Here is a 13,765-nt window from a genome sequence, read left to right as displayed (position 1 = left end):
TGAAATGAGGTGAAGGGGGTTCTTTAAGGAGTCTGTAACAGATCCCTGACATGTAGAGAAAGGTTTTAGTATTCATCCATTCATTTCTTTATTTTATCAGGAAGTCCCATTGAGATTAAAAAAAAAAAGAAATGTACATGAGAGACTTGGCCGGGATAGCAGCCACACAAACACACCACATCTTAAAATACAGCATAAAACGGGAAATACCACAAATACGACATGACAGAGATTTGAGCTTGATGTCTTCTCAAGAAAAACAAGTACATGCATCTTTTACCACTTTCTTTATGATGCCCCTGAGGTTGTCAATGGATATAACTTTATCTATTTTAGGTCTTTCTGTAGATTATTCCATGCATATTATTAAAAAAAGCATTTTCCCCCATATCTGTGAAATCTGTGGTATATAGTTGGTGCACTGACAGAAAAAAACATTATCAGGTCAAGTTTATCTATACAATAAATCTATTATTATGTGATTTGGTGCTCTGTTTGTAGCATTTTTTCTAGTTGTACAGCTCCATAAAACATCAGTGAAGTTCTGAACTTTAACTGAAAGGAAAAATAAATGCCTGTGTTTGCTCATCATCTCCAGGCATTACTAACATCACCCATCCATGTTTGCATGAAAGTACCAGTACTTTCACTCACTATTGCCTGGTTCTAAGCTGTTTTGGTTTCAGGCTTCACTTTCCCATTAGTGTGAACAATCCTGTTGACATAAAAAAAATACTGCACCCTCTGAAAGGGAGCCTAAAGGGATTCTCCAGCAATTTAACATTGCACTTTCATTAAGTGGGGGGATTTACAGCAGACAGATTAAAGAAAGAATGGTCAAAACTGAAGCAGCAGAGGTTGAGATATCTGACTTTTTTGACTCAAATATGGATGAAAATCAAGACACTGGCTGCTACAATTCCTATAAAGTAACTCATTCATTAGATCCTCCCTACCTGATAAATGCACCCATCTTTGTAACTCAGTCTTTCTGACGAAACACTGAATCTCAGGCCCAGTCCAAAATAAACCTGATGACATCAAGCGGCTTCAGAGCCGCTTAGGACATTATCCAACTGTCATCACAGGTTGAGTAGTCAACGATCCATAAATTGATCCATAAAGTGTAAATTCAAATGATCTTTACCACCTGGGTGAACTTAGAGCCCCATAGAAAGCTCAGGTCATCATATTGAGCTCCTCTACACACAGAGTTTAATCAGCTTCGATTAAAGCAGGAGTTTTAGATCCCTGGAGGAGACACACACAGAGACACGAGGTCTTTTATTCTGTCAGCTGTTGGTTTTTTAAACTAAATGTGATCTGGCCTGTTACTAACTGTGGGTGTGATACAGTGACCTCTAGTCTCTGGCTTCTTTTCTCTCACTGCTCACTCTGATGGTTTTGGTGTCAAGCGAAAGTAACAACAGTGATGTTGGTGTCAACCTGTGGTTGTGTATGTACTGTATTGTATGTGTGTATCGTATTAATTGTTGTTTTTATTCATTATGGTATTCTTGTGTTTACCATTATTGATTGATATCTACAGACCAAATTGCCCCTTGGGGACAATGATTTTTTTTAATAAAAGTCATGCTCATATCTTTATAAATTACAGCTATACATACCTTCTCTGTGTGATACAGAACATATATTTAGTGAAATCCTTTTTTAAATTAGAACTTGTGATTGTCACATTTCAAAGCTACTTGGGATTTGATGTGCTACTGAGCCATCTGTCGTCTCTCTAAGACTGAGATGTGCATATTGTGGTGCATATTGTGAGTTTGCTGCAGCATGCCACCCACACAGACAAGTGACAACAGGTGGTAAATCACAGCTTAAATCTTTCTCACATCCAAGCAGGATTAATGGATAAAAATGTAAAGAACTTCAATCAAACATAAGAAAACTACTCTGTGAAATATGACGGTAACAGGCAAACAGTGCACATCACTCCTGGCAGGAGGGCTGCAGGATGTACTGCAGGATTGCAAAAATATTTTGCAGGTGCAGTTGGGTGTGAAGCAGCAGAAGCAGGTGGATCTTGCAGACCTCCACCTACACTGTCAGTGATAAAACACAATATGCAGGCAACAATACCTCTGACACTAGCAAAAAAACACAGTCGAGCCTGAGAAACAGTCATCAAATTAAAACCAGTCACAAAGCACTGATCCAAAATATGTTATTAAGAGTACAGAATATCAGAAACAGTGGACAAACTTGTGGTGCTGCTGACTCAGAGCGCCCCAAACATAGGTGTGTGTTTGTGTGTGTGTATAGCCTACAGTTTGTGTATCGGCTTGTTTTACCACAAGACTGTACTTATGGGGTCCGACAGCTTTGTGGGGACCAAAACGCTGGACCCCCACAAGTTGAAATGTACGTTTGAGAGTTCAGACTTGGTTTTTGGATTAGGGCTAGAATCAGGTCCAAGTGGGGGGGGGGGGGGGGAACCCCTGTTTGAACATCACCAGTATGAACTGATTGAACCCATCTGCTCCCGGTGAAAAATGTGCCAGGCTTGCAGCATCCCGCGGACGTCATGGCAACCTGTGGGGAGGCAGCAGAGGCGGCGCTGCCTCTCAGTGTGTGTGTGTGTGTGTGTGTGTGTGTGTGTGTGTGTGTGTGTGTGTGAGCTGTCTGATATTTTGTTGTAGTCTGTAGCAGCGGCTGGGCAGGACGATCAGAGGGGAGAGCAGTGCAGCAGCAGCAGCAGCAGCAGAGGCAGAAGCAGCGGCGGGTGGGAGGCTGGTACTATGTTGCGTCTGCGCTGCCGATTAGGCTGATCAGAGCCGGGGCTGCGATGCAGTGACAGTCCACAGGAAGACACACACACACAGACACACAGACACGGAACGAGGGAGAGTAGCATACGTGTGCACACGAGAAATGATCCGCTCCTAGACCATGGCACCGTCGGGCTCGCGTAGTATCAAGCGGGGCTGTCAGAGAGTTTTGTACTGGATCCCGGTCCTCTTCATCGCCCTCATAGTGGCCTGGTCCTACTACGCCTATGTTTTGCAGCTTTGCATAGGTAAGAAATCAGCTGTATGGGTGGTTTGAAGAGGCTGTGTGTGTATGTGTCTGTGTGTGTGGGGGGAAAAGCCTCTGACTGGTGTGTGTGTGTGTGTGTGTGTGTGTGTGTGACGGGGTGGGGAGATATTTCTGTTTCAGCAGTTTGTGGTTCAGGATGATTGTTTTTTTTTTTTAATGCAGAAGAATGGTTTGTTGTTTACGCAGTGTGTGGGCAGTCACATGACAATAACACTTAAACCAGGGATGGACAGTATTTTGTTATGGGGAAGTGACAATGTATTTTTGCATGAACAATTCATATTCAAATCATAACACAAACAGTATTAGAACGATTTGACAGCCTGCTTTTATTGTGAAGGAGCTTTGACTACATGAGCATGAACATGGTCACAGGATGAACTGAATGGGATTAGACCATGTGTCTCAGATTCATTATCTGACTCCACCACCCTATCAGCACTATCTGACAGACTTACTGTAATAGCTTCAGGCTCATGAAGTCGCTCAGCTTCACCGTGTGAATTTATATCCACCACCACAACACCACCAGCATTATCTTTTAGCAAGTCGTCTGACTGTAATGGTTTTTGAGTCAGGCCTGCCTCCCTCCTTCCTTCACACACTCCGCCTGACTGCTGAACGTTGCTGATGATGGTGCGGCTACAAACAGCGAGGCTCCTCGGTGAACGGTGAACACAGAGTTGACCTGGATAGTGAGTAATGGTTTTCTAGGATGTCTCAGAGGAGTCTCAGCAGCCTACTCCTCTGCTCCATTTGGCAGCTTGTCAGACCACTAGGAAAGAAGATCTCCTCTGTCAGAAAGAAGGATGAAATGGAGACAGTTTAATGAGACCAAACAGAAGAAAACACAGGAAGGGAGGGTTTGATGTTCTGGTTTGTTTGTGCCTCCAAATTTAGCCGGACGTGAAATCCAGCTTCAACTGATAGTCTACACCAGCACCTGGGCTGAAACCTCTGTATGAAATGACCTAACATTTCCTGTTGTCACATGACCAAAAAGAAACAGAAAACAACCACAAAGATGCAAAATCACAAAGAGACAATGGCCACAAAAAGATGACCACAAAGAGATAAAAGAAAAAAACACAAAGAGACCAAAATGAGCAAAGAGATGACAACAAGGGGCGACTTCTACGTGTCTGTGTTCAGGAACCGTTTGTCCTATAGTTCAAACTGAATAAACAACATGATTATCGGCAATGTACAGTTTGTTATTACCAAGAACAACCAGGTTACAAACTGTGCCTCAGTCTGGCTCTGCTCAAAAGTTTCAACCCCCCCCCAGAGCACAGCATCTGTCCCAGGATGAACCTCCTCTAGAATTACAGTACAGCCTGTGTCTGCTGCTTTCATTGAGATATTAAGATAACTCTGATTACAGCAAAAAAGCTAAATCACTGTTTGATCAGGCTTTTTTTCTTTTTTTTAAACCATCTTGTTTTGCATCCTGCAGAACAACAAGGATTCTGTGATGCACTGGAGTCAGATGGGACGGACAGATGAGAACGGCAGCAGCAGGGCAGGACAGTGGTTGCTCAAGGCCGGCATGTGCTCCGCAGACAGACACAGAGACAGTTGTATGAAAGCATCGTCAGCTGACACCTCTCGTTCAGCAGCTCAGTTAATCCCATTGTCTGGCTTACATAATTCACCCCAAGCAATCTGCGGTTGACCCATTTTTTTTCTTTTTAAGCACCGAGTATCAGCCTTTGAACGGTCGCTCCTCTTTCGACCGGGGTTGTTAGAAAATGTGAAATCAGGTGATGTTTGGCTTCTTGTGTTGTTGGACGTTTTCCTTGTTGTGGCAACAAAGCAAAGAGAAAAAGGAGAAAGCTGATAGATGGCAGTGGCAACAAGGCTTTCATAGACACATGAATATACATCCTTGCACACACCCTTAATCACACTCCCACACACACACACACACTCACTCACACACACACACACACTTATGCTTCACTGTCAGACTCTAGTTTTTTTTTATGCTGGCAAGGTGGCGTGCACACGATTTTTGGCTGCATGCCTCAATTCAGCTCGTTGGCTCACCTTTCCTCAGTTCCTGCCGCGCGTATGTGTGTGTGTGTGTGTGTGTGTCAGCCTAATTGCTGAAGACGGATGATTCTGTGTGCTCAGCTAGTCATTGCTTAGATATCAGGACCAATAGAAAACAGCTGATCTTCCAACAGGTCTCCACTTTACTCTCTCTTCATGTTTGAGTCCAGATCTTCATGTGTGTGCTGTGTGCAGGTTTTTTGGGGGGGTGCTCATCAAGCATGTGGGTGCTGATGATCAGCAGCTTCGCCCCGGTCCCCTCTGTGGGAGCGGTTGGAGCTGTCAGCATTCACACACACACACACACACACTCACACACACACAAACTGTGCACGATGTTGCTGTTGTTTTTGATGCCTTTTGTCAATGCACAGTAATGCTTATCTATATGAGAGGAACAATGAGTCGAACAGTTTGACTGGGAGCATGCTTTGCATTGGTTTCGTGAATGGTTGGGTATTGGACTCTGGGATTAAGCGTTGACAGAGTCAGCATTTTTCAGTCTTGCTAAATTGAGAGTCTGTCAGTCAAACATGTATCATGTAAAAAAAAAAAAAAAAAAAGTACACCACCATATGGAGGCGCTCCCCATGTGAAGAATTAAAAAAAAAACTAAAATCCATCCTCAGACACCCCGCAGTGTGTTTCACCTTCTTTACTTCAACACAGACTTGATTGTCTCTTTTCGTTTTTCAGAGTCCATCGAAGACACCGCACAAAAGGGTAAGTGTTTTATTATGCTGTTCAACATCAAGTGGAATCATTTAAACTTGAAAGTGTCTCCAGCTGCTCGGTGTCTGTCAAGTGATGAGCAGGGTTTGGTTCAGCAGCTTTCAGTCTGTGCCCTTCACAACACCACAGTCAGCCTGTGTCAGCTGGAAGTGTGTCATCAGGATTTTTTCATTACCTCAGTTTTACGTTTAAAAGCTTTTACAGAGAGACTGAAAGACATCTATCATTCATTTGTGTAAAATTTGTGCAAACGTTCGTGATGAATCCTTCTGACTCCTCCTCTCGCACCACGATTAAAGAATTGAAATGACATTAATTATATTAATATTTAATGAAGCTAAAAACCTTGAGTAAATGTTTAAATGATGATAACAGAAGACAATGACGGCAACTTGTTTATGTTTTTTTTCATTGCTTTCAGTCGTGTACCTGCTGGTGTACCATGCCATTTTCATCATGTTTGTGTGGGCGTACTGGCAAACCATCTTCACCAAGCCCATGAACCCCCTGAAGGAGGTGAGTGTGTCTGATTACGATGCAGCGTTATAGTCGGCCGGCATGATGAGGCATGGTGGGAAGTGCAGATGTAGGTTACAGCCTCCCTGGGTGATTGAACGCTGCATTTAGACTAATAATACTTTCCAGTGGAAGTGCCTGGAGCTGCACTCTAATGGCTCTGATCCTGACCACAGCTCTTCGGCTCTGCAGGGGGAACACACACATGCATACATCTTGGAGAGGACACTCTGAAAAGCCACCTTCGCATTTCAGTTTCTGTCGATGTGAAGGCAATAATCACCTCATATGAACGCTTCCCTGCATGAGACGTGATCACCGGATCACTGGAGGTTTTGAGATTGTAATAAAAGTCAAATTTCCAGGGTGCTGTGCTGTTTGTTATCTTCAGAGCTATTTTTTTTTCCAGTGTTCAATCATAAATCGCCTGAGTGGCTGAAAGTAATATCACAGCTCTGTGTTGCTTTGCCCCCATTTGCCTGCTGGGGCAGAAAGAGCCAAACAAATGGAAGAAACAAAGATACCATTCACCGCTGCTTCATAACAGACTGATACTCATATAGCTCGTAGCTCATCTGACAAAATATTTGACTGTTGTGACACATGTAAAAATATGATTCATTACAAATCAGAGGCACTGCTCACAGACAGAGCTGCTGGTAAATCACATGTGTTGTTTGTCTTTCCCTCTGTGTTGTGCCCTACATAGTTTCACCTGTCCTACTCTGACAAGGAGCTGCTGGAGCGTGAAGATCGGGGAGAGTCCCAGCAGGAGATCCTGAGGAGGATAGCCAAGGATCTGCCCATCTACACCCGCACCAACTCTGGAGGTACAGTACAGTACAGTGGGGCACAGCACACGCTGCTGCTGATGCAGAACAGCAGATGCAGTCTAGACTGACACGCAGCTCTCAGAGCTCATTTCACCCCCGTCACCTTGATAGTCTGTGGTCAGGTGTTGGGAGAGGCTGCTGCTGACTGACGCCTGTGTGACTGAATTGGCTGTGTCTCCTCAGCAATCCGTTTCTGTGACCGCTGCCAGCTGCTGAAGCCTGATCGATGTCACCATTGTTCAGTCTGCGATAAGTACGGCTCTCTGCTCACACACCTATAGAGAAAAGACCTCACGATATATTGAATTCTGGCAGGCAGAGTAAGATTCAATTACACTGATGTCTGACCCTGCTGTGTTACAGATGCATCCTGAAGATGGATCACCACTGCCCCTGGTGCGTAGTGACACTCTTTTATTAAACAGGCAATAGGATTTAAAACAAAGATCAGTGACACTGCGCCTGTGCAGCACTGTGCTCACATGGTGTGTAATCATATCATTTCTTTTTTTATTTAAGCCACCACAGAATTCAGGTCTCAGGGGGAAAGGTGTTATTTTCTTTATTTTCACACTGCCCCACTACATTCATGTTAACAGGGCTTGTAAACAGGCAGCACACGGATGCACAAGCAGCTTGTTTACCAGACATAATTTAACCAGATGATACATTATGGCAGCAGAGGGAAACAAAATAAATCTGAGTCTGTGCAATTTTTGCTAAACATAATTATTTTGTCTAAGCTCTTTGCCATGTTGTTCAATGTCAAACAAACCAGAAATAAAAAGGACTGAATATGAGAATCAATGCAAATTTTCCATTGGATCGTAAGGTAATAGGCTCTGGGATTGTTTTCTGTCTGAAATGTCCTTATACATCTTGAACAAAATGTAACGTTGAAAACTACAGCACCCTACAACTGAATTTAAATGACACGAACCTGCTGACTGATGGTTTTCTAGTTCAGTGCTGCAGCCCAGTTGTGATGCTTTTACATGTTTTTCAGGCTAAAACCGGCTGGAAATGCTTTGAACGGTTGTGTGCACATCCACAAAACCTCAGAAGGTTTTAGTACTGGATACCAAAAAGTCAACGTGAATGCAATGAAACTATTTTACAAACTGGAATCAGGCAAATTTACAATTTTAAGATCTGCGTTGTGTAAAAATGTTGCTAATAATCATATCTATTTTTTAAAAAGTGTAATAACACAAGTAAAATAGAAGAAAATGACACAAATGTATATACTAAGTGACACAACACCATTGGTTTAGGTATTATATTTCACTTCATTACATAAAATGAAGAAACAGCACAGTCCCAGTTTTTTGTTCTTTCCGCAGGGTAAACAACTGTGTGGGATTCTCCAACTACAAGTTTTTCATGCTGTTCTTGGCGTATTCGCTACTCTACTGCCTTTTTATAACTGCGACAGATCTTCAATACTTCATTAAATTTTGGACGGTAAATATAAATTGTCTGCTACAACATGAACTTTTCTTTCTATCAGGCAGTTTTTGTTCTTCAGAAACTGTTGTGTTAGCACAGAATATCTCCAACATGCATCCTGTGTTACATGTGTGGTATTTGGTTTTCTTCACTAGGCTGGAGGTAGAGCTCATTTCCGTCTGAAAGAATACCTGGTATGAACCAGCTGACTAGTTAGTGGCACTGAAGTAGAAACAATTTAAAAAGCCCCCTCTAGAGTAGTGGAGCAGAAATCTCTCAGCACCCAGATTTCACCCGCTTCAGTTGATTTTAGTGTCCACTCTGTGCTTGTGTAGTTGTGTTGATGTGTTGTTTTCCCCTCAGAACGGCCTCCCAGACACTCAGGCAAAGTTCCACATCCTGTTCCTCTTCTTCTCGGCCTCCATGTTCTCAGTCAGCCTCGCCTCTCTTTTCACCTATCACTGCTGGCTCGTCTGCAAGAACAGATCCACTCTCGGTAAGTGTGTGTGTGTGTGTGTGTGTGTGTGCAGCTCTCTCTTCTTTTGTGCAATCCTGAGTATCTGCTTCCAGTCTGCTCATGGTTTACACAGTGTCGTCTCTGCGCTAATGATGAAGGATGTGTCAGTGCATTTTTCCCACCGTCAGTCACCGTCCTCATCAGCGCAGTGATTTGATGAGCGTCTCTGAGCCGTTATCAGATGGAGCCGTTTCTCATTATGCGCGCACACTGGCACACTTTGTCTGTGTGTGTTGAGGAGAGTGGATTATCCAGAGGAGTTTGTTACAGCGTAATGCAAAGACACAAGGCTCAGAGCAGTAAGCAGCTTAGTAACAAACACTGGTAGGAAGAGGAGTCACACCTGGTGAAACAGCCTGAGAACTGCTTTTCCTGCACAACAAAGACACTTTCATTCAGCACAACTTCACTGATGCAACCATTCCAGTTCATGTGTGGATCTGTTTTGTGGATCTGACTGAGCTGCTGTTTAAAGTCTAGGTTGTATTTATTCCTCTTCATATCAGACTGACTCTTCCTCTCTTCCTCTCCATGTGTGTCCTCTCAGAGGCTGTCCGAGCCCCGGTCTTTCGTCACGGCACAGACAAGAACGGTTTCAGTCTGGGCGTCAGTAAGAACTTCCGCCAGGTCTTTGGTGATGAAGTTAAATACTGGCCTATTCCCATTTTCTCCAGGTGAGGTCATAATGTCAAATTGTATTAAAAAAATTATTAGATTAAAAAGAAACAACATAAGATTTAAGGTGGGCAAAGGAAAAGAAAATCTAAAATAAAGCGAGTCTATGATTTAGGGAATGATTCATAACAGATATTTTACAGTTCAGGAGCCCCACTGACATGAAGTGCAGACTGAAGGACAGTCAGGTCAGAGACTTGAGGCTGTGCTTCAGTGACGCTAAGATCCAGCTGTGCTAAAAATCAAATCAGTACACGTTAAATCCAACTTGTAACCAGTTGAGAACAGTTTCAATGTTGCCTGTTTAAAAACACAAATACTGTACAGTGAATTGTATCAGCAGATAAAGGCATGAGAGCAGACAGATGAATGGACATAAACAGAATACTTTGTAAGCAATCACACTCATATTGTTTTATACACTTATTATTATTATTATTATTATTATTATTGTTGTCATCAAAAACTTATATTTAAGGAGGTATTCCTAAACGTATTTGCAATAATTGTGTATAATTTCTCCTAGATTTTTACTATGACTTCTTATTGATAACTGTCATACTTTATGATGTTTTAGTAGATAATAGTTTAGTTAGTAGAATAAACCCCACAGACATCTACTATATTTATATTACATCAGTTTGCTCAGTCCTGCACACTGAACAACTGTGAATGATCTCAATATGTTGACATGTACATGAATGGAGGACCATTCAATCCCACTTTATTTATAACACAGCATCTTAACACAGTACAGTCAAATTTCAGTTCAAATTTAAAAATGGTGGCTATTACTGTCAGATCTACTCAACATAAGGTCATCACATTGACATGAACAGTATTTAGATTTATTTATTCTATAACTAAAACTCTATAAGGACAATGAGTTTTCAAACTAATTATAAAGTCATCTGAATGTCATGCTAATCAGCATCAGTGCTCACAGTTTTCACACGCTCTAGTTCAACCAAAGCCATTCAGTCACATTTCAACACAATCTAACTCTGGATGAAAGAGAAGTCTTGAATGAAAGCAGCCGCTCTTCAGCTCAGGGATTAGCGAGCGCTGCCACTTACACTGAAACAAAATGGTTCAGAAGACGGGAAGTCCTGAAGGAGACCAGAGAGCATTAGCTCCAGTAAACAACATCATCAAAACTGTCAATTAATGCAGAAGCTTCCAGCTTCACAAAATGAGTAATTCATGCTGACAGAATGAATAATATTATGAGTATGCAGCTTCTTGGTAATCACAGTCGCAGTTTGAACAAAAAAAAAAAAAAAAGTTTTTATGACACAAACTTGAGATTCAGCTGCAACTAGAAACCTGGAAAGTATTTGCACCAACTAATTACTGTGTATTAATTTATTCTGTAAACCACTGTGATAAACAAACACATGGAAAGTTATTTTTGTATATGTTGTTTTGCAAAGCAGTTTTTCTTTAGAAACAGTGACATTAAAGCGAGACTGTAGCTTTTTAGAATGAAATAACAAACACTCCCTCCTATATATAAAAAGTTTAATCCAGAAGTAATAAAACACATCCTTGTTCAATTCAATACACAATACAACGTTACCTCACCTTAGGTAAGTAAAGCTGTAGGCTATAACACAGATGACTGAATCAGACAATGTTTTAACATTTACCATTCATTGCCACTTGTGGCCACAGTTTTCTCTGTTCAACAAAATCTACATAGACGCTTAACATAACATAAACTACAGTCATAACATATAATTTATAATTAAAAAAACAAACAACAGATTTATTTCCATGTAGTTATTTAAACATGAAGCTTTCCTGTCTTGGCTCTCCAGTTTAGGTGACGGTTGCTCGTTCCCATCCTGTCTGGTGAATCTGGACCCCGAGCAGCCTTCCTCACCCACCGGCTCCAACCCTGCCAACAAGGGGTGAGTGAAAAAAATGAAGGACACACACATCCATAAAAACAACAGAGTCTGCGCAAGTCTCAAGTCAGCCCCTGGTGGTTTATTAACCTGTAGGTGTAATGATGCAGGGAAATCACCCTGCAGCAGTTATGGCCCTGCAGTTTTAAATTAATCTTTCAGATCATAGGAAGACAGGATTTAGGACTGTTTTATTTAAAGAAGGAGGCCTCCAGGGGCCCCAGGATTCCTGGCTACATGCCTCCCCATGGGTTTTTGTGTGTCTCCAGTGCAGCAGAGGGCCGTCAGTTCCCCTCGAAGCCGCTGAGAGAGAGTCAGAGTCGGCTGCTCACCAGCACCCCCTCCTGGACAGAGAGTGACAGTGCAGCAGACAAAGACAAGAAAGGTAAAAATGATGACTTTTCCACAGCTGCTTGGTTACATAACCCCCAGAGGACAAGTTATTAAGGTTTTCTGACTTAAATGACAGATTCATATTCCACCTGTGTGTTTGTTTAGGTGCCAGCAACCCAGGGATGACCATAGAAAATGAGGCATAACCAGAGTTTGAGTTGGCGCCTCCCACCCAGAGAAGTAAGTTTACAGTCACAGTGAAATCCTCATATCAAGATTTAAAATGAATATCTGTATCTATGTGCTTCCTCCTGCAGATCTCTGCTGCCCCCTCCTCAGTGTTCGTGCCTATCAGAACGTGATGTGCTGGTGACCTGATCGATATTCGTTGTTTTCAATGTTGCGCCCTTCTTCTGAGAGGTTTACATGACTGACATCACATACAAACCAGAGAAAATTCAATTATTACCATCACCAGTTATCACCCTTACTGTGATCATTATCTGCTGCTATCTGACAGTATTTGGGCTCCAGAACAAGTGGATTAAAATGAAAATTGCATTCCAACAATTGCATTTTGTTTCTCTATGAAGAAGCACAGAGCAGCAGTGGAGGAGATGTTTTGCACTTTGTACACTGGTAAATCTGAGCTGCTTTTGTATGTTACAGTTCATGGCACAGACACTCTCAGAATGACCTGTTCTCATGTTATTTTCATAGCTTAGCACATTAGTAGATGCTGTTATGAGTTTGCCAAACATTTGCACATTAAGTATAAATTAGCAGTGGTGTTAATGTGATGTAAATGACATTCCTTTAGTCTTTTTCTTTTTTTCTCTTTAGTGAAGTTTTTTTGTTGGAGAAGGGGGGTGGGTGGGGGCCAGGTTTTCCACCCACCATGTTGAGTGTTGTGGATGATGCATGCTCTCATCTCAGGATGTCAACACAAACACACCTTGTTGTAGTGAACTGTACCACGAGATGTTTTCCCCTTTGTTTGAAAACAACAACATAAAAAAAAGGTGTAGTCACTAGTAATTACATTTTTGAATAAGGGCTCTTCTGACTCGTTATAGCATGAGTGAGGATGTTGCTGTCACACTAAAAACAACTGGAAGCTGGTGCTGCTCTGTGCTGCAACACCACGCCCCCTCCCCTGCCAAATATCCAAGCTGCTGTACGGTAGCCTACAGTACACGTCAAACTGCCGGCCGAAAAGCTTCCTGACTGTTTGTCTCTGGAGGGGCTGCCAGCAAAAACAGGCCCCCGTGTGACGCTGCCGCAGATCTGCTCACCATTGAAAAGCAGATACTGTTGAGCTGTTGATGTTTTTATAACTCACAACATGATGTTGTGGACATACTGCAGAGCAAAAAGAAAAAAGTCAAGTCTCTTTTCACCTTCTGAGGATTCTGTCTGTTCTCGTCTTGGGCTGGAAATTAATAAAAGAAAAAAAAATATCACTGAAAATTAAAGAATGTATGCTCGTTTCAAAAAAAAAAAAAAGCTTCATGGTGACAGTGTCAATTTATATTTTTCTATTCTTCTGTCTGTATGACTCAAGAGACAATATGGATGTGTGAGGCCATGTACTGTACAGTTGTGATGCCTTATTAAGAATAAAATGAGCTCATCTTGTGTTTCAGTCAGTTCTTGAAAGAGTCATGAAAGAGATGTAACGGTCT

At 42.1% G+C, this 13,765-nt stretch overlaps 1 protein-coding gene across 3 annotated transcripts; it reads left to right on the top strand.

Moving 5' to 3' along the window:
- The first annotated feature begins 2,668 nt into the window (after positions 1-2,668).
- On the top strand, positions 2,669-13,721 carry zdhhc2 (zinc finger DHHC-type palmitoyltransferase 2). 3 transcript variants are annotated; one of them, XR_011684462.1, is made up of 14 exons: positions 2,789-3,040; positions 5,812-5,838; positions 6,269-6,363; positions 7,073-7,193; positions 7,380-7,449; positions 7,560-7,592; positions 8,540-8,660; positions 8,801-8,839; positions 9,009-9,141; positions 9,710-9,836; positions 11,658-11,750; positions 12,022-12,132; positions 12,246-12,320; positions 12,398-12,548. XR_011684462.1 is itself a non-coding variant. In XM_071457507.1 (14 exons), exons 1-13 carry the CDS (start codon positions 2,914-2,916, stop codon positions 12,284-12,286), a joined length of 1,143 nt encoding a protein of 380 aa, XP_071313608.1. In that variant the 5' UTR covers positions 2,791-2,913; the 3' UTR covers positions 12,287-12,320; positions 12,398-12,548. The 3 variants fall into 3 exon arrangements, 2 of the variants coding, with proteins under 2 accessions (XP_071313609.1, XP_071313608.1); XM_071457507.1 differs by having other exon boundaries at positions 2,791-3,040; positions 12,017-12,132; XM_071457508.1 differs by lacking the exon at positions 8,801-8,839 and having other exon boundaries at positions 2,669-3,040; positions 12,017-12,132; positions 12,398-13,721.
- The last annotated feature ends 44 nt before the right edge of the window (positions 13,722-13,765 follow it).

The sequence above is a fragment of the Trachinotus anak genome, unplaced genomic scaffold, assembly GCF_046630095.1.
Source record: "Trachinotus anak isolate AG129_WGS33_773 ecotype Australia unplaced genomic scaffold, CSIRO_AGI_Tana_v1 ptg000021l, whole genome shotgun sequence".
Lineage (NCBI taxonomy): Eukaryota > Metazoa > Chordata > Actinopteri > Carangiformes > Carangidae > Trachinotus > Trachinotus anak.
The sequence above is the reverse complement of the archived record's forward strand: the minus strand, read 5'-3'. Positions and strand labels throughout refer to the sequence as shown.